Source organism: Myzus persicae, unplaced genomic scaffold (genome assembly GCF_001856785.1).
Source record: "Myzus persicae strain clone G006 unplaced genomic scaffold, MPER_G0061.0, whole genome shotgun sequence".
NCBI lineage: Eukaryota > Metazoa > Arthropoda > Insecta > Hemiptera > Aphididae > Myzus > Myzus persicae.
Window position 1 is genome coordinate 137,483 of NW_019103873.1, and position 27,113 is coordinate 164,595.

Sequence of the window (27,113 nt, forward strand, 5' to 3'; positions counted from 1 at the left end):
TGTTAAATTGTTAAGTATTGTAAGTTATTACAATTTTAAATTATGTTGATAATATACGTTTAAATGCATAATAAAACAATACAAACTTAAGCATAAGTTTATATTTTGTGTTTTATTTCAAATTGTTCGTTTTGAAATGTTGAATTCATAGAAATATATTTTTTTTAACTTGTATTTAAGATTTAATATTTCATGTTCCAGTCGGTCGTTTTAATATTTAACAATATAACTAATGATTATACATTATGTTAAATAACATACTTGTAAAAAAAAAAGTAGAATTATCATATACTGAAAACAAACAATTATATTCTAAATCACTATGAATAAAATCTTGATTGAAAATTACTAAAAATATCAAACACGGACGTCATAATATACCTACTCAATCAATGCGTAGGAGTATGTTTTTATGTATAGGCACCTAACCATCCATGCACCTTTTTGGTATAAAATGGGATACAAATGCAGGGTAAACTCTTTTGACTGCCTCAGTTAACGTGTGGCAGCCGTAGGTAAACTTACCTCCCAGAGCGCGTATGAGCAACAGGTGAGGAAAATACATCAAAACCGAAGCACATAAAATGCATAAGTCTTTAGTTCAAATTTATGTTTTCGTGTTGATCATTTGGGCTGTGGAAAAATCTGATTGCAAACAAGGAGGTAAACGTGTTTATTAACTAATTTTTAAGAAGTTAATTTTTTTTCATAAAATTAGAAGCAAAAATATCATCATTAAATTTAATATTATATTAATATACAGAAATAATTCACATATATTATTTATATTATTAAGCAACAATAAAAGTTATTATTTAGAATATAAGAGTTTATTTTCTTAAATTGAACTATTGACATAGGTAACTTATTTGTAACATTTGTAACTTGGCGTGCTAAAGTATTTGTTGCAATATTATGAAATAACCGGTTTTTACGATAAATTAGTTTGTACACGTTCAAGAATGTTAATTAATTAAATATTAAATACAATTTATAATTCTACCACGATACCCCAAACACTAAATATTATTTTTATTAAATATGTATGTATCTACATTTATTCAATTACACTTCTGAGGATCAAAATCCTTAGTTATAAAATTAAATTTAAATTTAAATAACTTGTTTTAATAGATAGTATTGTATACTATTTTTTGTTTTTAAAAATATTAATTCTTAAGATCGAAAATCTAGAGTAACGCAATCCAAATATTATGTTAAAACCGAGATTCAGGAAATACCTATATTAAAAATTAATATGATACTTTTTTGTAAACTGACTATAAAAACATATTTTTTATTAATTTTTTGATCACTCAAATGATGCATTCAATAAATTTCACAAGTTGAATACCTACATGCAACTAAGTTTTTCATAGTAAAAAAATACCTAATTAATACATAAATAAATACATTTAGACATCTACTATATACATTTTTCTAAACAATTATTTAATATTCGTAACACGATTTTAATCGATATTTACAAAAATAAAATAATTAAAATAGTACATGGTATTATATACTGACTTAAATCAGGCAATATGTTTAACTTTTAAGTACACAATATGTATACCTAACATTACTAACTACTATAATATTATTAAAAATATTCATACCAAACATTATTATTACATACGGGGTAAAGTTTGAACTAATATTTACTTATGTTTAAGTTTTATTTTTAACAATTAATGTACATAATTTAATTCGTGTCTACTTGTTCAATTTGAAAAAACAACAACTACCTGAAACAAAATATCCATCTTATTAAATTACTGCCAGACATTTTCCATCGTAGACAAATAATAAGTATCTTATAACCATTACATGAGTTTAAACATTTAAACGCCTGCCTGTTTGATTTATGTACTGTAAAATGTAATAGTATGATTGATTAACGAAAATCCATTAATATGTCAGAAACTTCTAAAAAATTTAATCATAAAAAACATCGATTAAATTTTTCAGAAAATATAATATAAAATACTGCGTACAACACTTACCTAATATTGTAATACCAAATATTTTTAATATCATAGTATATGAAAAATAAATGTTTTTGTAAATTACAAAATTATTTTTATTTTCTAAATAATAATTTTTACAATTACTAAATCTTAAAAATCTTAAAAAGACGACCGATACTTATTTTTTCAACACAGAAATATTGTGTAATAATAAAAATACCCAACAACTAAAAAGTAGTATCTTTACAGGGAACGTTAAAAAATTCCTGTTTGTGACTTATTATTACATTGACAATTGTATAATAACTTAATTAAATAAAAAACAATAGCCACTTATTTGTATAAGTTAAATACTCAGATATTAGTGATGATTAGTGTTTAATAATTGATTTTGTTATAATTAATAATTAATTATTACACCGTGATTAAATACATAATATATTTTTTATGAGATCAGTAAACAATAAATGAAGGTACTTTAACAGTATGTTTTATTTCTACATGTTAATTATTATAAAAATTACAAACAATAACTACTCTTTGGGGATTTGGGATTAGCCAAAATCAGACATTTTTACAATATATATTGTGGTGAATAATTTGTTTCGTGAAATGGTAAAAGTTACAAGTTTAAACTATTTTATTTTCAAAATGAATATTTTAACCATTTAAGCGTTACATAACAGATTTTTTTGTTTCAAAGTTCAAATCCCTATATAATCCAAAACATTCCATGAATACCGGGTTAATACGTTCGTCAAAATTCTGTATGGCTATTCCAAAACAGTTGCAATTTAAAAGGCCAAATACTAAATAGTATAGTTTACAATGAGTTTGAAAGTTTTGACGTGCAGTAGTTGTACACAATTAAAATGGTTGAACCAAAGTATAATTAGATAGATTATCGTTGGTATTATATATAAAACAAAGTAGGTATACAACTTAGGTATTCTTTAGAAATGCAAACTAATTATTGATCTATTATTAAATCTATTAAATTAATTTTTATGAATTTAAATGAACAGGTAATTTATCATAATATTTATGTAAACCAGAATCAAAAGCTTCTATAGTCAGACGAGCTTCGACTCTAGGTTGCCTGTCTAATCAATGCTTTAAAAAGTTTTTATTTGCATCCAATAATTGTGTAAACAATGGATAAACAAGTATTTAAGACTAACAACTCAAATAAATATCATCCCTCTACTAGTATATTAGTTAATTTTTTATAATGAAATAAAACCATCTAATATCAACTTTTGTGATACATCGATGTTATACTACTGTTAACTCATTTAATAGAATCATAATATTGACAGAATCAGGACCCTGGTCCTTGACTCTCTATCTCCGTCATCAATAAATTCATCGTTACCACCAATTTATTATTCAACAAGGCACACAAGCTATGTCTCTAAGCTATTCATTAAATCGTGTGCCTATATCTTATCATACGTGTATATATAAATTAATAATTATTAACTAAGTATCGATTGTTGTATGATACCAATATTAATAAATATAATATACATAGTGTATCCTCCCGATGGCCACGACAGGTGCCAAATAAAAAAACCTAAAGAACCATTAGATGCTACAAATAAAAATAAGAATGAAAAACCGGAAAAGCTTCAGTCATTTCAGTGTTTAGTACAAGATAGTGTTACATATTTATAATATGTTACACCTATTAATATTTATATTATACATTTGAGAGCTATAAGAATGAACCGCCGTAGTCAAAAATAATTTAGACACAAGCTCATTTATTTAATACATAAACTGTCGTATCTGAAGTAAAAAATGTCCATTTTGAAAGAAAAACGGCAATGATATTAATAATATATAATATATATGTTATTATCTTTGAAAAATATTCATTTAAATAAAATACGTTGGTAAGTAGTTTATATAAATAATACTGTTGTACTACAATCGTGTAGTGATTGATTATTTTTATCATTATTTCTATTTTGTATAAGTTGTTTAAATAACTTTTCAACATTCGTGATAGTTAATTAATACATAACCACTAAGCATCGCTAGTAAAATCCAATGAATAATTGTCGTTTAGTCACAATAGCACTAACAAATATATTATAAGATATAATAATATGAACAGATTTTTTTAATAAATTAATTGGACTGGGTATTATATTTGTATATCATTTTGAAAATTTATCAAAATAGCATTGGGGTATACATATGTATTATATTATACATAATGTTTTATTCATAGGTAGAATATTTGATCGAATTCGAAGTTGGTAATGTTAATAATAAGAGGTCTTCAATATATATAGTATATAGATATTATACTTAGTTTGTTATAAAACGATTTAATCTCAAATATGAGTAATAAATACAATATATTTTAAGTTATACAATTTAACTATACAAATTTACTTGAACATATTAATATTAGATTACTAATTACTATATTTGCATGTTAACGTTGACAAAGTAATTTCAGTGTATATAAAAGTATGATATTCCGTTAAGACAAAGCAATTAAAATGTATTTTTTTCTTTGCAAATATTGGGCAACCCACTTAACAATTATTAATTTTAAACAATAATTCTGAGACTGTCTGAACTATTATTTAATTTCGAATAATTTGCAAACCACTTTTACCTCAGATGCACTTAACTCTGACCTATCCTAATCTAACCTTTAGATGCAAATACTTTTACTTAAATTTCGTAAGATTTAGAACAAGTTTAGCATCAGCATTAATTCGGACTTCTCTAAACCATAAACATATTTTCTAATACCAAACCTAACATATAACATCTGTACCACCCTCCAGTCTACTTAAATAAAATGTGTATGACGCATGGCACTCGCAAAATCACAAAAAACTTATTTCACCCCGAGCGGTTACCACCGTGTATTTATTTATTTACTTTTTTAAAAATAATATGTGTGGTTAGGGGTTCTCAGTCATATCGTCATGCAAACGATCGCAATAGTAATTATGAAACTCCGGATCGCTTTCGTAATCAGCCAAATTTTGTATACGATTTCAACTTTTAAATTCTCAACTTCTGAACTCCTTTTAATTCATCGTGAATTTGTAGAGAACACCTGATAAACCAATTATTGTCTCATTACATCATCCTCTTATAAATCGCTGACATGACATAAGAATCATTTTATCAGCAAAATCATAGGTCATGATATATTTAATGAACGTATAGGCCATCAAATATATGTTGGTATACATTAGCTATTTATTCGACCAACTGATAAAAATATGGTAGAAACTATAAATATCTTCCCAAATTACAGCATACGTCCCGATCGTCCCTATATACTGTATTTCCTTTAACTCGCCATTCTACATAAACAACAGGTCAATGGCAAATCATCTAAGACCTCCAATCTTACTCTTCTATTATACACATCCCTCTTTTTTTCATAGAAATCTATTCGTATATGTGTCCTTATTTTACATTTATTATATTCAAACAATCTAAAATCCTTTTGGCTATTTCTCTTTGGCCAAAATAATAATGTCAAATTAAGATTGTGTATCTATGATTTGTTTTTTTAAGTTAATTTATTACATTATAATTAACTATCAATATTTTAAATATAATATTCTAATTTCTTTACTTACTATAGTTATTAAGTTATGAACAAAAAAAAACTAGAAATAATAACAATAAATTATAAACGTACACTGCATAGTCTTAAGGGACTTTGTCGACAGCCATAATTAAAACATACGAGTCCCACTGTGGCAAAATAGATTAGAGCATTAAATTTTAATAAACTTTCAGACTGAACATTTAAAAATCGTCTAAGTTTGTTCATAGAGAAACTACAATATATATTATTTTTAGCAACAACACATTTCCATTTTATATTTATTTTTTGTATCATGTAAGTGTACATCGTAATTTTTAAATATTTTTTATGTTGACAAACGTTTACAATAATTTTATAAATTAAAAGTATTAAAAAATTTTCAACTTTTATCCTTTCTTCATTTTGTGAGTAATAATAAGTGTTTATTTTCATTTGTCTGTGATATAAGGAACACTTAAAATAGCCAAAATGTATTTTCCTATGCAAAGTTTACATAAATATTTAAAAATAAAATAGTTAAATGTAATAAAAAATGATAAACCTAAAAGTTTAAAAGAATTAAAATTTTGGTGTACCAACAGGTCATCAGAACCAGCTAATGAATGCTGAAGATTTCGATTTTTATTCTGGAGGTAAGAAAAAGAACTCAAAATGTATCATGCAGTATTTATAATATTAACACGTTTTCTAATATAATTCCTATCACTGCACCGTAGAAACAATTTTACAATTATTAACTATATCACTAAACAAAATGAAAATATGTTTTAATATCACTATTTCATGTTTCTTTTGTTAATTGACACTATACTTAGCATATTATTAACAACTTTGTTTTGTTAAATACATGAATATAAGTCATTTATTTATTATGTATTGTTCCTGGTTAGATGGACTATAAGAAATTATGTATTTTTATATAAATAAATCGAATAATTGATACACATATCTATTCATTTTTAATTATAATTAGTTTTATAAGTCTTACGTCTATACCAAAAAGTCATAAACCTACTTACTATAAATCATTTTTACTTTAAATTTTTGTCTTGAGATGTTTAATTTAAAATAATTTATATTTACACTGTGTATTTGTATTCTAAATTATTATTAATATTAAAATAGTGCTACAGTGTTTCCCTAATCCTCAGTCTCGCCAAAAAACATTTAAGAAAAATATATGTTCATTATTTTCATAGCAGTGGTATTTATGCAGAAAAATTGTTAAATTTATTACTTATTATTTTTGATTTTTCAATAAAGCCCTACTGTATATTATTGAAAATATAAAGTAAGATTTGTTTGTACATAATAATATGTTGCACGTTGGAGAATGGAGAGGTACAATTTTTTATGCAAAATCCTATTTATAATACATTTTGTATGCACCTAGATTAAAAGGTTTTATAATTTTAGTTAATTTAAAAACTACATTGATTGCGATCAAACGAATGTGCAATAATATAAATACAAGTTAAAATGTTGTTGTCTTTATGCAATTAAACATTTGTAGATCAGGGAAATTAAATTTAAAAGGTTATTCTTTCATATTATTTAAATTCATAAAAACAAAAATATCTAATTAAGAACATGTCATTAGTTATATTAGATTACCTACGTTAATCCTTCACATTTATTTATGTGATTTACCTCTTTCAAAACACCGAAGTCGTTGAAAATCGTTATGTGAAATTGTACAAAACTAAATTTCATTAAAGTGGAGACAGATCTAAAAAAAGTTTTTAAAAACTCTATCTATGAATATCATATCCCTTCGTAATAGAACTGTTTATATTTTCTCGAATTAACGATGTGCTTTATTTAGTTATCACTTATTAATTTTCTTAGTTTAAAATATTTACTCTATAACCATAGCCATAGTTAATACTCCATACAATTTAGAAGTCAGTTATTGACAATCGTCCCTGGGTAAGATGTCAAATAATGGCAACAGGTTTAAAAATATTAATTTCAATCTAGTTTTTTACGATTTGTTAAATTTTAAACAAAACAAACTCTAGTCCAAACTACTTTTACAAATTGTTCAAAAAGTTTGAAAGCGGTTATTTGACTAATTATTACTGATAAATGGTATTTTATGATACAACTATTAGTTAATGAAGTGATTAAATACTTTGCCTAATAAATGAGCAGAAGTGTTCTCTGTTATTGCTATGTAGGAATCAAAATATACAAATAGTAATAAATTAATCGTTTCCAAATGTTTTTAACACCTTGTATATTATTATGACGTATTATTCTTAAATATCATAGATAATCGCGAATGATGATATTTTGAACAATCGAATGCCTGTAAAAATATGTTTTGGGTTGTATTCATTGTTTTGTCCTTATATAATATTATCTTATTTAATTTAGACATTTTATAAATATTCTTACCCCCAGTAGGTACAACTAACTAGTTTTACAATAAAATAAGTTCATGTTCATAATGAATGGTGAAATCCACTTAAATATATAAACTTTATTTTAAAATTTGATGCCTATTCACATTATATTGTATCCTTGATGGTGCTTTTCTCGATCCTTCTGGGCGTCAAACCAATAAATAAACAACCATACAGTAATACGATGTTTATTGGCTATAATAATTGGACAAAACAAAATTAAATGAATTAAAATAATTTTTAGAATACCTTGAAGGTAATAGAATTGTATTAACACCATCGATATTGGTAAATAGCTGGTATTTGTTAAACGTGGTACAATGAATTATTGGAAAAAAAACACACAGCTGTGGTACACTTCCAGTATTATTTTAAAATGGGTAGTTAAATAACGTTAAAATTGAATGTTTGAGTGATAGTCCAAATGTTTAGACAAGTACATCTTTAATGTTCTGATGTGTATTCTATCCATAATATAAGAAACGTGGGTAGTTTTACAGATAACCAAACAAATAATAATTCCTGATACAATATCGCCCAAAACTAGTAGGTAGTTATTTTGTAGCTTTCATGTACAAGACATACGATAAATTGTGTATCTAAAATATAATTACATAAATAAGATTAAATGTTTGCTTATAAACAATATAGGTACATGTTAACATTAGTATTAATAACGATGCCTTTCAAAAGTATTATATTATTTCTTAAACGTTTGTTTGGTTCTGTACAAAAATCTTAAAATAGAATGTTTAGTTTTTGGAGGTAGTTAATAAACATGCATAAATTAAATTACTAGGTAAGTTTTTATTTTACATACTTTTAATATTAAATTTGAAGAATATAAAAGATTAAATAACCTTTTTTTCCTTGTTTAACCGACAGCAGAGGAGGCTTTGTTTTAACAGTACTACTCCTCTGCTGCTTTCGTTTATTGGCGAAAGATTAAAATATAATCTGATATCATAGAACAACCACTTTCAGAAATTTGGGATATTAAACAATTAATCTCCAGGTTTTAAATGGTAATATTTTTAAAAAAAATTTGGTTAACATTTTAAAGATGAATAAGTATGAAATTATACCCATAATACTTTAAAACAACAATGTTCTTTATTATGTATCTACTATTAAGAATAACAATAAAATAAGATATTACAAAAAAAAATTTAACGATTTATCTCTAAAAACTTAGAACTTGTAAGTTTCCTACTACTATAAAACCTTTTTAATGTCATTCGTCAAATAATACAAATAGTATGTAACATAATAAAATAACCTACCTAATAACCTGACATACAAAAGGATAATAATAGTTTTTACGAAATACTAAAATAGTTAGAAGGTATTTTTACGTAAAAATATATAAATTAGGTACTAGTCTAGTTTTTTTTAACAAGAAAATGCACTCAGTTTTTGTTGGTTGGTAACTAAAATAATCAACATCATAAATTCATCAAAGTACAATGAATTTCAGAGATTAATGGTAAAATTATGATTATAGTATTATATTGTTTTATTTTGCGCACTACTTATTAGCTTTGATAAATTAATTACAGAATTTTAAAATACATATTCAACCATTTATATAGTTTACCAATATTTAGAACTAAAATGTAAATATTGGATTGCTGACAAAAATTCCAAAATAGTAAGTATATGTGATATAACAAGACATGAAAAAAAAATTTGGGCAAATCAGTATGCAGAATAGTGATTTCTAGTATTTTTCGTCATTAAGAAAGTCACTGTAACGGAGAAGATTCTGATCAATCATTATTCAGAAAAAAAAAAGAATCTATTTCTGATGAAATTTTCAGTTTGTAAATTATAACTAGTATTTTCTTAATCCGGTAGGCCAAACTAATCATTACCAAAAACATCAAATATAACTTCAAAGTTAAAAGTCAATTCCAACCTTAATCAAAAAATAAACTTAAAAAGCCAGAAGTTTCAAATTTCTTGAAATAGTTCAAAGATACAAAATATTTTTTAAATATAGGTATCATGTCTAAAAAAATATGCTAGTATAAATATTTTTGAATTTTACCTCCACCAATTGTTCTTCATAAATTACAATAAAAAAAAATAGATTTATAGGATATTTTCATACTTTCGACCCCCCTTCTCCTCCCACCCCTAAGGAACCAACTAAATCACATATTTTGGTACCATGAAATCATCCTCAATGTTGAAGATTGAAGCAAATTGTCGGCTCTTAAACCTAACGACAGACACACCGAAAAGCGGAGAAAAAGTCGTTGTATAACCAATACATCCATGCTCCACTCAAAATCTAAAAAATATCTCCTTTAATTTTACTATTTGTACAACATGTCAATATACAATATATTTCATCCCGACTATTCAATATTTCATAAAAAAAACAACCTTTTATTTTTTTTGGAAATAAACTTTGTAATGCTTTTTTTGCATTCATCTCAAAGCGTCCCTATCCACATTTTCAGAGTGGTTGGTGGTTTGAAAATATATTAACAATTTTCGTTAAGTTTGAATTTAATAAAATAAACGAAAATCGGTTTTTAGTTTTAATTTCCCTGTTAGAATATTACTATAGTACTGTAGCGTTTTGCTTGAAAGTAACTTTAATCTATGAGTTTCATTTATACAAACAAAGTTAAAAAATGAATACATAAAAAAATTGTTTTGTATGGCCTCTTGTAACCTAATATTAATTACCTTGTACAACAATAAGCTCTTTGTTAAAGTGTTTCAATTCAAAGAATGTATGTATTATTTTCTATGTATCTAATTCAAAGTTTCAGAATACTCAAATGATGTGCAATAAAAATTTGAATTTTGTACTTAATTCAAAACAAATTCGAAAAAAAACATTTTTAAAACAAATAAAAATACTAATTTATGGATAGACATTTTTAGCAAAAATTACAAATTTGAAAATTAAATTTATTAAACTTTAATAAAACTTTGTGCTTTAAACTGTTTATATTTTCCATCACCGTTTGGAATATATTTAAAAAAATAACAACAAGAAATGAAAAAAAATATGGATCAAAATATTTCCAATTTGTGTGTAAGCCATGAGTTCTGATCACAATCGTTATTAAATCGTTGATTCAAGTTGTAAGACACCAGTGCCCCATCATCCAAACTAAAACGATTTTTACAATCGTAAATCTTATTTTATCGAGTATGTTATTACTTATTACTTATTAGCAGTTATTAATAATATTTAACAGAATATTTATGATTGATAATATAAACGTAATAAAAACGTTTTTTGATTATTAAGAATTGGTATTTTATTTTTATATATATAGTATGTTTTATTTCGTGTAATGTATATATTTTAATATTTCTCACGTTATAGAATTTGGTTTTAAAAATAACTACGTAATTAATTTAATAAACCATTGAAATAATTAATTCAATTGACTTGTGTGTAAACATAATGCAGGGATCAAAATTGTTTATAACGTTTTTAAACAGTTATAAAAGGAGCTTAAAAAATAAATCTCTTTAAACATTTTTGAATAGATTCGAGAAAAAAAAGTTAAGAAAGTAAAAATCAAACAAAAACAGATATTTTGTATTTAGAAAATAAAAGTCAATCGGAATTTCTATGAAATAAAAATCGGCTGTTTAATTTGATCCCTGCAAACTGCACATTATACCTATAATAATGTATTATTAAGTGAGTTTTTTTGTTGCAGCAGCTTGCTTAAATTATGGCCATTCGTGTTGGGGAGGTAAATTATAACATACAATAAATCATCAAATTACATTTATAAACAATTAAATGTTATAGCTAAATGATTCCAACAATCAATACATGATTAAAATAAGTTAATATGACGTGTTTGAATTGCACACAGCTCACGGCAAGCGCAACGCGGGCGGGACAAACGACCTAGACACTTTGTTGAGATATCGGATGGCTCTTTTCAAGAAATCGGGACACAGAGATTCCTATACAGATCCAAATCCAGACCAATCACAAGAAGATATTCCAAACTATTACAACATTTTCAAACATTATTCGAAAATAAATTCAATGAAAACAAATGAGTAATAAAATTAGAACTATTTTTGAGTTACAATGTTTAAATAATTATCCATTTTATTTGTTGTAGCGATGACACCGTTGACACCTGGAGCTATGAACCGAGCAATAACTTACCTAGTGGTAGGTCGTACTATGAAGATCAAGTCCTAGATCCCAGGATTGAATACAAAATTATGGTAATAGCTTCATTTGTACACTAATGCGAGTTATAATATGATTGTACAAACAACTTTAGTTTTTAATTATTGAAAAATTAATCTATATATCTTTTTCACAGAAAATATAGGCGAAGAAGTACCACAATTTATTCTATAACGTTAATAGTTAATACTTGGAGAAACCGGAAAAATTAATATTTCAAATATGTAACAACAATACCTTGTAAATGTCAAAATAATAAGGATATTGAAATTTTGGTCACATATTTTAATTTATATACACAACCTACGAACACCGTTAATGCAAATATTATTTTTATTTTCTGATATTATTTTAAAAATGTTTCTGTGTACTGAATAAGAATTATATATTTATTCATATTTTTATTTTAAGTATAATATGTAACAAAGTCTTACTTACAAACATATATTTGCTTACAATAGTATAGTTTATTAACAGACACTTATTAAACCTGTAGTACAATACTATATTTTAAAAATGCTTCCAATTCCAAATAAACAAAATGATACAATAATTGGTTTTTATTTATTTGCTTAACATTAAAACGTAGCTTCGTTTTAACAAGGCTCTAGATGTTATACATTTTTATAATGCAAAAACTATATTTACCAACTCGCTAAATTCTATTATAATCGTGACATAAAATATAATAGAAGTAATAAATTTAATTTCTAAGTAAACGAAACCTTTCATAATTAACCCCGTTTATGACCAATATTGTTAATTAAATACGTATCTCATATTTGGTTGGATATAAAATGGAGGTGATCTCTGAGGGGAGTCTAAAGTATATCATAAATCATATTTTCAGTGTCGTATCTCATTCTTTAATAACATACTTTAGGATGACATGTGCAATATTAAATACCTAGTATCGACAAACATAAAATAATATGATTTGATTAAAGCATTAAATTTAAACCAGAAGATCAACTTTAAATGAATAAATGAATAAGCAATACATATTTAATTTTAATAAATACAAGCTGATAAGTCAAAACTAACCTTAGTAGTATTATATTATGTATAAATAAAGGAAAGTAGTTGAATACAAGTGTGTGGCAAACATCACTCATTGATAATAAAGTGAGTTTTTAAATTATGTATAAAAATCATGTGCAATATAATGCAAACATTTTAATAACGATTAATTCTTAAAACATAAAAATGTTTATTATAAATTTATAAATCAAATTTAATAAAATAAATTCATAAAATTATAAATAATTTTTTAGTATAATAAGTGAGCGACTTGTTTTAGAAATTAATATGAACAGATTAAGTATGGCAGTTTACTTAAGAGTATATTATATTTTAAGCTTAGGTATAGAATCGTTTTTTTAAGAACAATGTGTAAAAATAATATTTTGAAATTTTCTGAAAAGATATCGAAATTAATAACAAATATAACTTATCATTTGTTTTAAAAATTATAAAAACATTTTAGTAAAAATAATAATAGATGCAAATATTTTGTGTATTTAACTTTTTATATATTAGAAAAAAATGCTTGTTTAACGATAATTACATCGTTGATTTAATATAAATATGGCATTTATCCCAGAAAAAATATATAACTAATCTAGGAAAATATATCAAAACAATTTAAATTCTATTGAATAAAAAGCTTTTTAATCAAGCACCCACTATATGTTTATTGCATAGGATATAGATTTATTAGTACATACATAAGTATTTGTATTCATTTTGGAAATTTTTTAAATATACATTTTTTAACGTCCAAAAGTTCTTATATTCAATGCCCAAATTGTTATACAATATCACTTATTATTTTTAATTTGTTTCACGATATTCTAAAAATATGTTGAAATAACCATATTCCCCAAATTTAAAAAAGCTATGCTTTGCTTTATATAACCATCAAAATTGAATTTAAAGATCTAATTTCATAATATGATTTTATCAATATTCAAATAAACTTTGTTATTTAGAATACAAGCACATTTCGAAAAATTTATGATAATGTTTTCTACACAATAAATTAAAAGAATTTAGTAATATATTTAAAGATTCCTTAATGTTTTAAAAATTATATAAGATCATAATATCTATGTTACACATTAAGTAAATACCAATCAAGTAGTAAATATGAGAAAATATGTTACTTCATAGTCTATTCACAGTACATACGACTGCATAAAAAAACATTAAAAATAAATACAGCAAAATGCATAGACGAGATAGATCATACCCAGGTTAACAAAAACACTAGGTTTACCTATATATTTTCTTTGACTTCGTGAGTACTTTTAATTTCAAAAAAAAAACTATCCAAAATAAATAGTTATTATATTATAAAGAAAACACATTTCAATGCTTGTGGCAATAACAAATCTTATGAGATTGTTTTTCGTTAATTATTTTATTCAGAGAGTTATATCATTATGATGTACGCTACTACAACGGAAATAATAATTGTTAAATGCGATTGGCATCTACCGGCGGCTCCCCACCCACATTCAATGTCATTTTTAAAAGCTTCGGCTAGTGGTTTTTTCTTATCTGCACAAGTAGCCATCTCGAGATCTTCATCACTGATGAGACACCTAGACTTACTAGTTGAATAGTGTTCAACGTCTCGATATCTATTTGAAGGCGCTGTTGACGGATCTTCGTGATTGCAAAAAAATTGACGTTTCTTACGATGCCAAACTTCCATCCAACTAAAAACCATAACATAAGCACAGACAAAAACTATAAAAAAAAGTTCAATTCGAGTTAAAAGTTAAGTGTGGTTAAATTGTTTTGTATATCAAAAAACATAGGATCATTTAGAAGAAATTCAAATTCAAAATACCGTTTAAGCTAAACTGCACCATTTGCCCGAAGTGCCAAAATCAGAATGTACTTGGTATTTGAAATCACATATAAGATTATCTTTAAGTAACATTATACAAGGTGTATCTTATACCGTTACAAACATGATTTTTAATAATTACCAATGTCGATAAACGGAATTTAAAATAAACGAAAAAAATTGTTTATTTTTTATATGCTAATAATTACTTAAAATACACCCTGTACCAATAAATTACAGCTTGGACGTCATCTCTCTCCAAAACATAACTTAGATCCTATTAGTCTCTCTTTGTTAATCCAAGCTTACAAGAAATATTACATACTGTCGTATAGGTATGGTACACAATATTATTATGTTTAAATCTACACAAAAATGCAAAACATACTTCTTAACAAAATGTTAAGTACACAAAATTTGTGACTTAGAAGGTCATATTAGCATGCTATATTATTATTTTATACAGGACTCTAAAATCAAATATATTGATTATTTTTTGAATACATTATACATTTCAACATGTATATTGATATATGTAAAAACAATTATATATATTACCCAATACTACAATCACAGGTCCATGGGTTTCCAGATACTTTAAGCGAAGTTAAAAATGTTTGACCATACTGTTTTGGTAACGTATTAGTAGATGGATTTCCTATTGACTTCAGCGAATTATTTCGGATATCTAAACTGATGTTTCTTACAGATCCCATGTGTCGAAAAATATCATTCGATATTGTTTCTAAGCTTGTATTGAAAATTGTCAAATTCAAATTTGGATATCTCAGACCCTAAAAATAATTTTCTATTTATTTAATAAAAACATTTATAATAAGTCATAAAGTTAATTTACTCTCTCAAATCGTATATCTGTACCTGAAATATATTGTTTGATGAAAGTCCGTGTAAAGCTTTTCCACTAATCGTGAAGTTTCTTAGCTTATATGGAAATACACCAATTAATTCTCTTCCCATTCTTGATAATTTATCAACCTGAAACCACATAAGACACCAATAAAATAACTAAAATTTAGTCTAGCCTAATCATTAATAACAAAATTCGTTAAAACCTAATATCACGTATACTATGAAGTATGAACACAACCTACCTGATATCTGATACATAATGTAAATAAATGTATCTATTAAAGTAAAATCGATTATAAAGACTTTATAGGTAAAATTAATTACGAATTAACTTTAATATTAATAGTGTATAATATACAATAATTCATAATCCGTACTCTTTGTTGTAAACATTACAAAACCAAAGTAGGTTCATGTAAGTTTTTAAAAAAATCAATGTTAAAAAGTCGATTTTTATGTTTTTCATAATTATTGTTATGATACAATGAATAAACTAAATAATATATTAATTTTCAAATAAAAAACTTTCAATATAAGACAAGCGGTCTCATTAATAGCTAGGGGAACTAATGACCTCTCTGAAATGTCAGACAACCAGTGTAACTCTTAGCAGTAAATTAAAAATAAAACTTTCAATAACATTAATATAATTGTAAAATAATAAAAATTGTTTAATCATATCGATATGAATGAAATATTATAAGAAAATCATTACCGAATGATCTTTTTTACGGTTTTAATAAGCCATATGTATATATAACATTAATCATTATAACAATTAACAAACACAATAGTACGATCCCTTTAAAGTTCAAATATATTTTAATTTTGATTGCATTTGAATATCAATACATTTATTTATTACATCAATTCCACTGTATAGTTTAACAATGACATGATTATTTAATCAGCACTACCTTACTTAAATTGTTTGATAAAATTCACTTTAAAAATATATTAAATTTTTTTTTATTGTAATTAAGAACCAATCTATATTAATGTACAATAAGAATATTGGATCAATGCATGAGTGAAATTCTTGATTAAAGAAACCAAATGTCAATAGGTAGAGCATAAGAAAACATTTTTTTTTTACAAACAGAAAAATATAATTTGCATTTTATAATCGAATTGATTAATATTCTGTAGTAATTTGTATAGTAAGCTTTATAGGGTGACTACTGATAGTTATGGTTATGGATATAATATGTACCTACTACTAATATCTATAGTGCTCAATACTTACTTTAAGATTCAAGTTTCTAAGAGAATGGATGTCAGCAATTACAGAAGGAACATTAAAGTCCTTGATACCAACAAATGTACTAATTACTAGTGTTTGTAAAGACGTCATTTTGTTTAAAGCACCGGTCTGAAAAATAATACATAGTAATAAAAAATAAATATAGAAATTTTTTCAAGATAGTTTTTCTAACTTCAAATGATACTAATGGCATATAACTCAGATCTAAAGAGATCAGTTTTTGAACACCCATGTTTAAAGTACTGTTATTCAAATCGTAAATATGATTATTGGATAAATTAAGATTGTTAAGCTCTGGTAAATTCATAATAATAGATGGAAATCCAATAAGCTCATTATGGCTTAAATCTAAGTTCCGCAATGATGATAAATTAGAAGCTCTATCTGGTGACACAGATGCTATTTGGTTTACAGATAAATCTAAACTTAGAAGAGATGGTAGCGGTAATTCTGGTATCTGGAAAATAAAAATACATATTATGTTATTATTATATAAACGAATAAAAGTAATATAAAATACAATACTAATTACTCACGGATGTTAAAGAAATATTTTTAAGCCTAAGATGTTGAAGCGACTGTTCAAGGCCTAAGAACATACGACCTCTATTTTCAAAACTCAGAGCATCGTTATGACTTAAGTCAAGGTAAGTTAAACGAATTAAACTCGCAAAATTTGAATCTTCAAGATGTACCAATCGATTACCAGCTAGATTCAATCGTTTTAATGACTAAAAAAAAAATAATTATTACTGTTATAACACTTGATAATACAACTACATTTACTTACTTTAAACCTAGAAAACATTTCAAAAACAGGTAACGCTGTAATTGTGTTAAAAGATAAGTCCATATCACAAACAATGCCCGCAGAATGTGTGCTAAATGACAAAACAGGCATACGAGATAATTCGTTATGAGCCATGTTTAATATTTCCAAGTTATCTTCACTGAAAAACATGTCTGGCAACACCCGAAGTTTGTTGAATGAAAAATCAACTAATCGGAGTTCAGTGAATCCTTTAAATAAATCATTAGGTAAATCCACTAAACGGTTATGAGATATTATGAAAACTTGTAGTCTTTTTGATCCTTTAAAGGAATCAAATCCAATTTCAACAATATGGTTATGTCCGAGGTCTAGCCAAATGAGATTATTTAAGTTACCAAACACATTTCTAGACACTTGAAATAGATTATTAAAAGACATGTGCAAATAACTTAAGCTAGACTCCATTGGAGAGAAATATTTGTCTTCTATACTTTTAATGCTATTATACGAAATATCTAAAACCTAAAAATAAAAAAACAATAATGAACATTTAAACCATTTTTCCTTTTCTAAGTTTACCCTAATATTTGATTGTATGTATAGGTCCTTTGTAGAAAAATTAGAATTAGATGATAATTTTGATAAGAGATTGTGACTAACGTTCATGTGGAAATTTGAAAGCATTCCAACCTAAAAAGTAGTAAAAAAATGTAGTAAATAAAAAATATAGTTTATTGAGTTTATAATTTATATACAGTAAAACCTGTCTTGTGGGGAATTGCACGGGACCAATAAAAATTTCCATTTTAGGCAGGTTTCCAAATAACTGAATAAAAAGGAAAATTCTGTACCTATAGAGTTATAAATTTATAATATTCCTCACGATTAAGGTTGTAATATTTTCCGGCCAATAATAAAAAATATCAAGACTACAATAAATTTTAATTTTTAGTAAATAATTACATAATAAATATTAATTAGATATTTTAAAATAATGATAAATTAAAATTTGAAGAACATATTTAGTATATATGTACTACATATGTATTTATAAAATAAAGTAAGCAAATTAGGAAGGTTTTAATTAAAATACAAAATAAATGTGGGTATCAAAAATATTTTGTACATTTTATGTGTTTTTCCGTGTATATGAGGTGTATATGATTTGCGGGACCTATAAATAGCTTTCCGTTTTACGTTAGACAGGTTCCGTTTTATCAAGGGTTTAATCCTATGTTAAATTATAGAAATCTGCCGGGACCATAACAATTTCGGCACAGAAAAGGATTCCGTCTTATCAAGGGTTCGGATAAGACAGGTTTCACTGTATATATACTCATATATTACTTGATCTAAAAATGTAAAGTCCATGTGTTTAATATGGTTATATGCTAAATCGAGTTCTTGTAAATATGGTAAATTTTGGAATGCTTCCATTTCCAACTTTTCAATTTGATTCCCTCTTAAGATTAACCATCGTAGACGCTCCAAATTAGTAAAAGCGTGTCTTTCGATACGATTTATTCTATTTCCATCCAAATGAATCTTTCCTAATGATGGTAAATCATCAAAAGATCCGGCTTCAATTTTTTTTAAATAGTTGAATGACAAGTATATTTCTTCTAGAAGAATATGGCTTCCTCCAATTCCACCCTGAAAAAGTCGAAATTATCAAAAACTAAAACTACTTAGTTATAAAATAGTTTATTCTACTTGAAATGTCCCTTTGTGGAAAGCTTCTATCATACAATCTTGTAGATTTAACGTTCTTAAATTTGTTTGCGACTGGAAAGTCGCTTCTCGAAGGTGTTGCAAATGATTATTGCTTAATTCCATATATTTCAAATTATACAGATACCGAAAAGCATCTCCCGGTATTGGTTTAAACGAAGATGCAAAAGAATGTGACATTTTAAGAAATTGCAGAGAGTGGCCAACCTAAATAAAAAAATAATTTTTACTACGAATAATTTTAATTTTATCAAACTGTATTTTCTAAGAACCTCTTGAAAAGCATCGGAATCTAATGTGCTTATTACATTATCAGACAAATCTAAATATTTTAGTCCATGTATATGCTTAAATGCATGTGCCTTGACTGTTTTTATATCTGATCCAGTGATCTGAAGTTCCTCCATATCAATAGTAAAATTCATAAACATATCTGGTTCTATAAATGATGTGGTCATCTTTGATAGAGAAAGCCGACGAAGATATTTAAAACTGAAACACAATAATAAGATAGTTAAGTTAATGTTACTGCAATTGCACGTTATTTTTTCATACCCATTAATTAGATTAATTTGAAGCGGGCCATTATTCCACCCAGAGAAATCGAAATCTTGCAGGGAATAAAATTCATGATGATTATCTTTTTCATGTGAATTTCGTTTATTATCTTCGTGAGCCACGGTCTTGTCGTTTGCTTTTTTCTTCTCATTTGATTTTATATTCTTTTCTTTTCCCTCGTCGTGGATGACAGGAAATAAATGTTTTATCTTATTATTTCTAAGCCCTAGTTTCATAAGCGTGTTAAAATTCTGCTGTAACTTTCTAATAGGAAATTCCGTAATGTTATTATTTGACACGTCCAAGGAATGCAAATATGTTTCAAGGCCTTTGAACGCTTCTGATGATACATTATAAATTTCACAATCAACCATAGATATCTCTCGAATTTTAGTATTTTGAAATGCTCCATCCTAAAACACTGACAATTATTTAATTGTCCAATACACAGTACAATTTCAAAGTTACATAACAAGTGTCTTTTATTTGAAAATTGTGTAAGTTAATTTCTTAAATTGTATTATATTTAAATAATTAGTGATTTTTTTCTAAAATTCAATTTACGTGTGTTAATAAAATTCTAAGGAATAGCTCTCATTAATTTTATATAACATATTTTTAGATGTTCATTATTTATTTAAATTTTAATATAAATTCAAATAAGAAATTTGTACTTCTAAATTTTATTAAGTTATTTAAATTTCAAACATGAATCAAATAATTACTTTTTTACTTTTTTAGGAACACATATTGGTATAAAAAATTTATACAACCAACATGTTACGTACAAAATAGTATATTTATTATTTATATTATAAAATATCAAAATTGTACTCACTTGAATATGTGTTATTGGGTTTCCATCAAAGTATGTTTTATTTATAGATTCAAAATTCTGCAAACTTTGTTTTTCTAAAATTTTGATGTGATTGTATTCTAAATGAAGTTCGTCTAGAAGAAACTTATGCCTTCCACCCCTAGATGTCACGGTTAATAATGGTCCTTTTGTACTTTCAATTAAATTGTAGCTTACATCCAAATACTTCAAAGATCTGTTAAACATTGATTTGCATTAATGTTTAATACAGTTTATTTATACATAAATATTTTATATACAATAGTCAATAGTGAAACTTCTATGGAACAAATTAAGAGCTTGATTATTAACAACTTAATAATAAATTTTACTATTATAGTAAACATGTTTTTATAACTTAGACTTATTATATTAAACAAATACTAGATACTATTTATTTAAAAATTCCTTTCAAGGAATCAAAACAAAGAACAGCGTTATTGATATTAACCTAAATGTCAAATGACATGAGCAAATGTTCATATTTGTACGAAATTGTTTAGCTTACTTCATCGCCGATGACGATAAATGAATGTATGGAATATATTTCAACAAATTATCAGCTAAATTGAGTCTGAGCAGTTGTAATGGACCGTCTTGAAATGCATTTACATGTATTTCCGAAATCATATTACCAGACAAATCAAGATTTTCTAGCAACTCAAGGCCATCAAAAGCCCTGTGTGGCAAATATGTAAGTGCGTTGTTTGCAAGTTTTAAAACTTTAAGAGTGCTCTCTAATCCATTCCAATCACCCATCTTTATTTCTGATATTTGATTACCTAAAATAATAATAACAATAATATTATAATTAATAAGTACTTTATTCCCAGTGGGCAGTAAATTGTATCGTTTAAAGCATACCTGACAAATTAAGTACTTTTAATTTTAATAATATTCGTATTGCCCGACTTGGAACATAAGTTAAATAAGTATTAACTAATTCCAATTCCCATAATGAATGCTCTAATCCATATAAAGAATCATCATTTAAAATTGGCAATGGATTATCTTGGATTGTCATCTTATAAAGACCTGAAATGTACAACTGTATTTTAGTATATTGTATGATTAAGTATTTAAGTGTATACACTATAGATGCATAAATAGTTGGTACTCATAAGATGTAACTCGAAGATTTATTTTTTTTTTAGGCAATTCCAATAAAAAAATTTAAACACATTCCAGCGATATGAGATCAAATGTTTTAATTTCATTGAAATAATATGGTAAGATATTTTTCAATTTTCTTTTTTTGCAAGTCTTAGTAACATACCTTTATTATTTTGTCATCTAAGGGATAACTTATTAGTAAATTTTAACATTAATTAGAAACAGTAACATATAATAAGAGATTACCCGTTTTTTTTTTAAATGTTCAGCTCCCATATGGAGGAACGATTAGGTACCTAATTGTATTCAACAGTTTAAGCTCTTTTTTTTCAGTAAATTATTACACAGTAATGCAAATTTAATACAAACGGTTATTTGAATATATGTGATACGATTAACGAACGTCGAACAGAACAATATTTACCAGTATTGACGAGGAAGTAAGGCTCTAGGCTGTCTAAGTCATTGTTCCTAAGATGAAGTGTTGACAACCTAGATCGGTTGATAGCCGGTGGTATCCGTGGAAAGTACACATCAACGCAGTGTACTTCGCCCAGGCTGTCGTATGACTTGGTGCATGAACACAGAGGATTGAACGAACAAGGCTGGAAGTCTTGTAAAAAACTCTCAGCTCCCGTGCGGGACATCCATAATACCGACAATGCGAATACTATTATAAATGTGTATCCGGTATTCATGACAGTCTGTAATCAAATAACATTTTATTGATTTTATTATTTTTTCCTGTATTATTTTAAAAGTCATAAATAATGAATAGTACATTTGATATAGAATACTCGATAAGTCGAATAAATTCATACGTCACTAATGTCTTAGTAAGCGAACGTATTAGCTCAAAATATGTTTTTAAGAATAAATAAATGCAAGCGGAAGTACTAAATTATATGTGTACAACAAAATTTGAAACAAACAAATAATGTATCTCGCAGTTGCACAATTCTTAAAAAATAATTGATGTTAAATGAATGATTAAAATGAAAAGCAAGGGTCATGCTGTATAATGATGACGTAGTCATTAAGATATTTTTCAATGGAGAAATTTAAAAATAAAACAGAATATCACATGTTGAATTATAATACCAGATATAATAGGTAGACATAATGAAATATTAATAATACATCTACGATGAATATACGCTAACCAGTATAACGTTAAACGTTGTAAATTAGGTATTAAATGACAATACACCGTTTAATTATCCTTTTATTGTTTATTAGTGAATACTAAAAGTTTTACATTTTGTTAATACTTGATGACAAAAAGGACAAGAATATATAGTTTTATAAAATTATTAGATAACACGTCAGAAGAAAATAAAAATAAGTAACATTACATCAAATCAATTTTCCCGATGTTATTTAGTAACTCATCAGCAGATTGAAGTAATGTCAACGGACACTCCAAAGCCATTCTTGTCTTGTATCTTATTCTTATAATTTATTATATTACTAATTGACTATTGTATTATTTGTGCACAGATTGTAAATATTCGTTTTAATATCGAAAACAGTTTACTATGCAGTTACTTTAAATCCAAAATAAATTGTCAGATGCAACGAAAGTCAAATACGTGATGAATAAATAGGTGTGTGATATTGAGTCGTTTAAATTTTGTGACGTTTACGGTTCAAGTGCATTATTAATAGCGTTGCATTAAGTGATTTCGATGGAATGCGAAAAAAAAATGTTTATGTACCAAACCCAATGACTTGACTGTAAAATGCCAATATAAGGTCAAATCATATACCTAAATAACTAAAAAGCTGCAGATATACTAATATAGTTTTGAAAATAACCAGTTTTATATTAGTTTTTTAATATTATCATGTTCATCTCCAATATTAAAAATAGTATACCTTATATAGAAATTAATGTTTAGATGTAAAAAGAAAAAAACGTATACTCCATGACAAGCACATATTATAATTCAGCCACACATTGTACAAAATATATATTTTTAGACTATCACTATTCGCATTTATTTAAGTATTACTCCCAACTCTACCAACTACTAACCAGTAACCAAATCACTTTTTTGATATAAACTAATTAAAAATGTTGACTTAACTAACCAAACTGACGTTTCATTAGGCAACCACCCACGATGATAAGCTAACGATGATTTGTTTATTGTGAAAGAGCTTCGTTTCCCGTCGTCTACTTTAAATTGGATGTTTTTTATTGCACATCTAACACTAATAGGTACATTAGTTATGGAGAAAAAATACCCGTATTCTTTATTCTACTTGTAAACCTTAATATGTTTGCTTAATAAAGGATCTAAAAGATTAAAATTTGTTTATAATATAACGTTTTGAAACCACTCTTAAGAATACGTAACAATATATTGGTTTTACAATGATGCCTGAAGACATTTGATACTTAGTAGAAAAAATGCTTCAATTTTCAACATCTATATTTCTTTTTATATGAGTATGAATCTAGTTGATAGGTATACCTGGGGAGGGGGGGAGGGTCAAAATAAAAAAATTCCCAGTCCTTTTCTGAATAATTAAAAAAAAATTACTATAGAACGGAAATTTTTGTGCAAAACCAATTTTTGACAAAATCTATTTTTTATTTTTTTTTTTGTAATTCAAAAATATTCTCCTTGGGGATTTTAGACTTATAAGTATATCATCATATTTTATATTTATTATGACTTTTTTATAACATATAGATTAATTGTATGCCATTACCTATATATTTTATAGCACGAACCTATTTACACAGTTCTATAGCCGAGTCGGTTTTGATTCAAAAGTCAAGAACACTAATATATAATATAAATTTTTAGTTACTATAATAATTATAATAACATAATAAATGCAGTATTTTCCGCAAAAAAATAATTCAACCAACCGTATTACTTATAGTAAAATAAATTACTATAGTAGCTATAAAAGTACTAGTATTATAATTAGTAATACTATAAATTAATATACTTAATAATATAGGCTGACAGACCATCTTCACTCTAAATCGATCTCCATATGCAATTATTCATTATTGAATTCAAATTTAATACATAGGTACATTACACTATAATTACAGTGACTTACTCAATGACGGCGTACAATCAGCACTTACTGTACAGTGGATCGGTTACCTACGTTCTCCCCTTTTCTATTTTGAATCTGATTTATAGAAACATTTTGACGTCATTGAAATGAATTAAATTAAACGACAGTCACAGTATGGCTATCCATCTTAACGCAAAAGTCATCTCTATATTACTCTATCTCTTACAAAATATTAAATGCTGTGTAGAATGTACCTTGTATATTTGTACAGATACAAATTTTTAATATATTACAATGATAGAAATCTAAAAATTTAACTTATGGGTCTCTTTATGTAGATGTATAAATTGTATTGATTTATGACATTATTATAAAGATCCTAAATCTTACATTTTCATACAAAATCTACTAGAATGTATATAATTAAATCGTATTTTGCTTTTATATTAAAAATATTGATTTCTATTCAAACAAAAAATACAATTAAATGTAAAACAACAGTTTTAATATATTTCAAAACTTGAAATAATATATCTACAGTTTATATATAACTCTTGACACGGATATCTAATTTATTTATAACAACAATATTTTTACAAATGTATGAATGGTTAGGTTAGAATGGTCTAAATGGACTTTTTTTAGATTTCGTCACAGTGCTGTAAAAATACTCTCTTAAAAAATATTTAAGTAAATATATATTCAAATGATCTTAAAAATGACTTTAAAAACGCATTCAAATGGATGTTTAAAAACATACTTGAATATAACAAATGTAATCTTCCGACATATTAATTTTCTTTTTCATAGTAGATGCCTATAGCTCACAAAATGTGTAATTATTTCGTTTGATATTATGCATTTCTACATTTTTTTTTCAAGTTGAGAAATCTATTACAGTTCAATACTTATATGTAAGTATGAAATCAAAAGAAGAGAAATTCAACTATTGTATAATTAATAGCATACAACAAATATGTATTTAATTAAATCTATAGGTACCTATGTATAAAATATATAAGATAAAAGTCCGAGAAAATGTTTCTGAATAAGTCCTGAATCTTTTATACCTACTGAAACCCAAATACCCCAGTTTTTTACGACATTTAATTTTTAACAAGAACTGGGACTATTATGACGTATAATGGTATAGAAAGTCATCAGACTTATCTATTCTGTAGTATACCGTCTATACCCATATAATTAAGATTTTTTATAGGTGTTATAGGAATGATATACCTACAGGAATCGATATTATTAATAATTTAAATCTCACCATTTTTCTTATTCTCCTTTTTCTTTTTTTTTCTTTTTCGTAAAATCAGATGCCCCGGTGGTACCCACTACACTCGTCGCTCCGGGCCGTTTACAATAGTTGATTTACATTTTTAGAACGACGACAGAGACAACGTAAAAATCTGACTCGCCGACATGTTGCCGCAATGGTAAGCTAGTTAAACGCCGTCCGAACACACTGCACTGCCCGTCCGAATGTCCGCGCCGTCTCCTATTACAAACGAAACAATATAATTGACGAGCATTTGAAAGTTTTCTCCCGTCCGATTCCAATATAGGATTAGCGATGATATTATATGTATAATAATGTACAGTTCGCGGCAGGCACGTCAGCGGGTGTGCGTGCGTGTGTTCATCGTGTCGCGCTCCTTGTACATATATACTATATAGATACCATACCTGACCTTACAGGACCGCACAGTTTTGTACGCTTGGTATGCTCTCCCACATCGTGACGGTGACCCATTCACGCGGGGGTATACTGCAATAAGTGCACACGACCACAATAATTTATACTGCAATTTAAACTGCAGTCGAGTATTTGATAGGGTATTGCGAGGTCCGTTGACGGGTTACCACGACTTGGGTT

At 26.2% G+C, this 27,113-nt stretch overlaps 2 protein-coding genes across 5 annotated transcripts; one reads left to right on the forward strand and one right to left on the reverse strand.

Moving 5' to 3' along the window:
- Positions 1-486: 486 nt before the first annotated feature.
- Positions 487-12,402, forward strand: LOC111035727 (neuropeptide CCHamide-1). Of its 4 annotated transcripts, none has more exons than XM_022317464.1 (6): positions 487-663; positions 6,147-6,197; positions 11,669-11,704; positions 11,831-12,023; positions 12,089-12,197; positions 12,299-12,402. In XM_022317464.1, exons 1-6 carry the CDS (start codon positions 585-587, stop codon positions 12,305-12,307), a joined length of 477 nt encoding a protein of 158 aa, XP_022173156.1. In that variant the 5' UTR covers positions 487-584; the 3' UTR covers positions 12,308-12,402. The 4 variants fall into 4 exon arrangements, with proteins under 4 accessions (XP_022173156.1, XP_022173157.1, XP_022173158.1 ...); XM_022317465.1 differs by having other exon boundaries at positions 11,672-11,704; XM_022317466.1 differs by lacking the exon at positions 6,147-6,197.
- Positions 12,403-14,313: 1,911 nt separating this feature from the next.
- Positions 14,314-26,744, reverse strand: LOC111035720 (chaoptin). Its single transcript, XM_022317453.1, has 17 exons — positions 26,505-26,744; positions 22,608-22,887; positions 21,935-22,105; positions 21,579-21,852; positions 21,053-21,266; positions 20,212-20,627; positions 19,929-20,148; positions 19,639-19,863; positions 19,273-19,578; positions 18,505-18,615; positions 17,944-18,447; positions 17,690-17,884; positions 17,326-17,610; positions 17,136-17,261; positions 15,899-16,015; positions 15,578-15,813; positions 14,314-14,885 (listed from the first exon to the last, which is right to left on the reverse strand). The coding sequence occupies exons 1-17, from the start codon at positions 26,505-26,507 to the stop codon at positions 14,597-14,599; spliced, it is 3,972 nt and encodes a 1,323-aa protein (XP_022173145.1). The 5' UTR covers positions 26,508-26,744; the 3' UTR covers positions 14,314-14,596.
- Positions 26,745-27,113: the final 369 nt, after the last annotated feature.

Coding starts and splice junctions, on each gene's coding strand:
- LOC111035727 (XM_022317464.1), top strand. CDS start 585: ATGCATAAGTCTTTAGTTCAAATTTATGTTTTCGTGTTGATCATTTGG. Junction 664..6,146: donor ATCTGATTGCAAACAAGGAG/GTAAACGTGTTT, acceptor GTGTACCAACAG/GTCATCAGAACCAGCTAATG. Junction 12,024..12,088: donor AATTCAATGAAAACAAATGA/GTAATAAAATTA, acceptor TATTTGTTGTAG/CGATGACACCGTTGACACCT.
- LOC111035720 (XM_022317453.1), bottom strand. Junction 17,885..17,943: donor AAATGTTTTCTAGGTTTAAA/GTAAGTAAATGT, acceptor TTTTTTTTTTAG/TCATTAAAACGATTGAATCT. Junction 15,814..15,898: donor CATCAAACAATATATTTCAG/GTACAGATATAC, acceptor AATTATTTTTAG/GGTCTGAGATATCCAAATTT.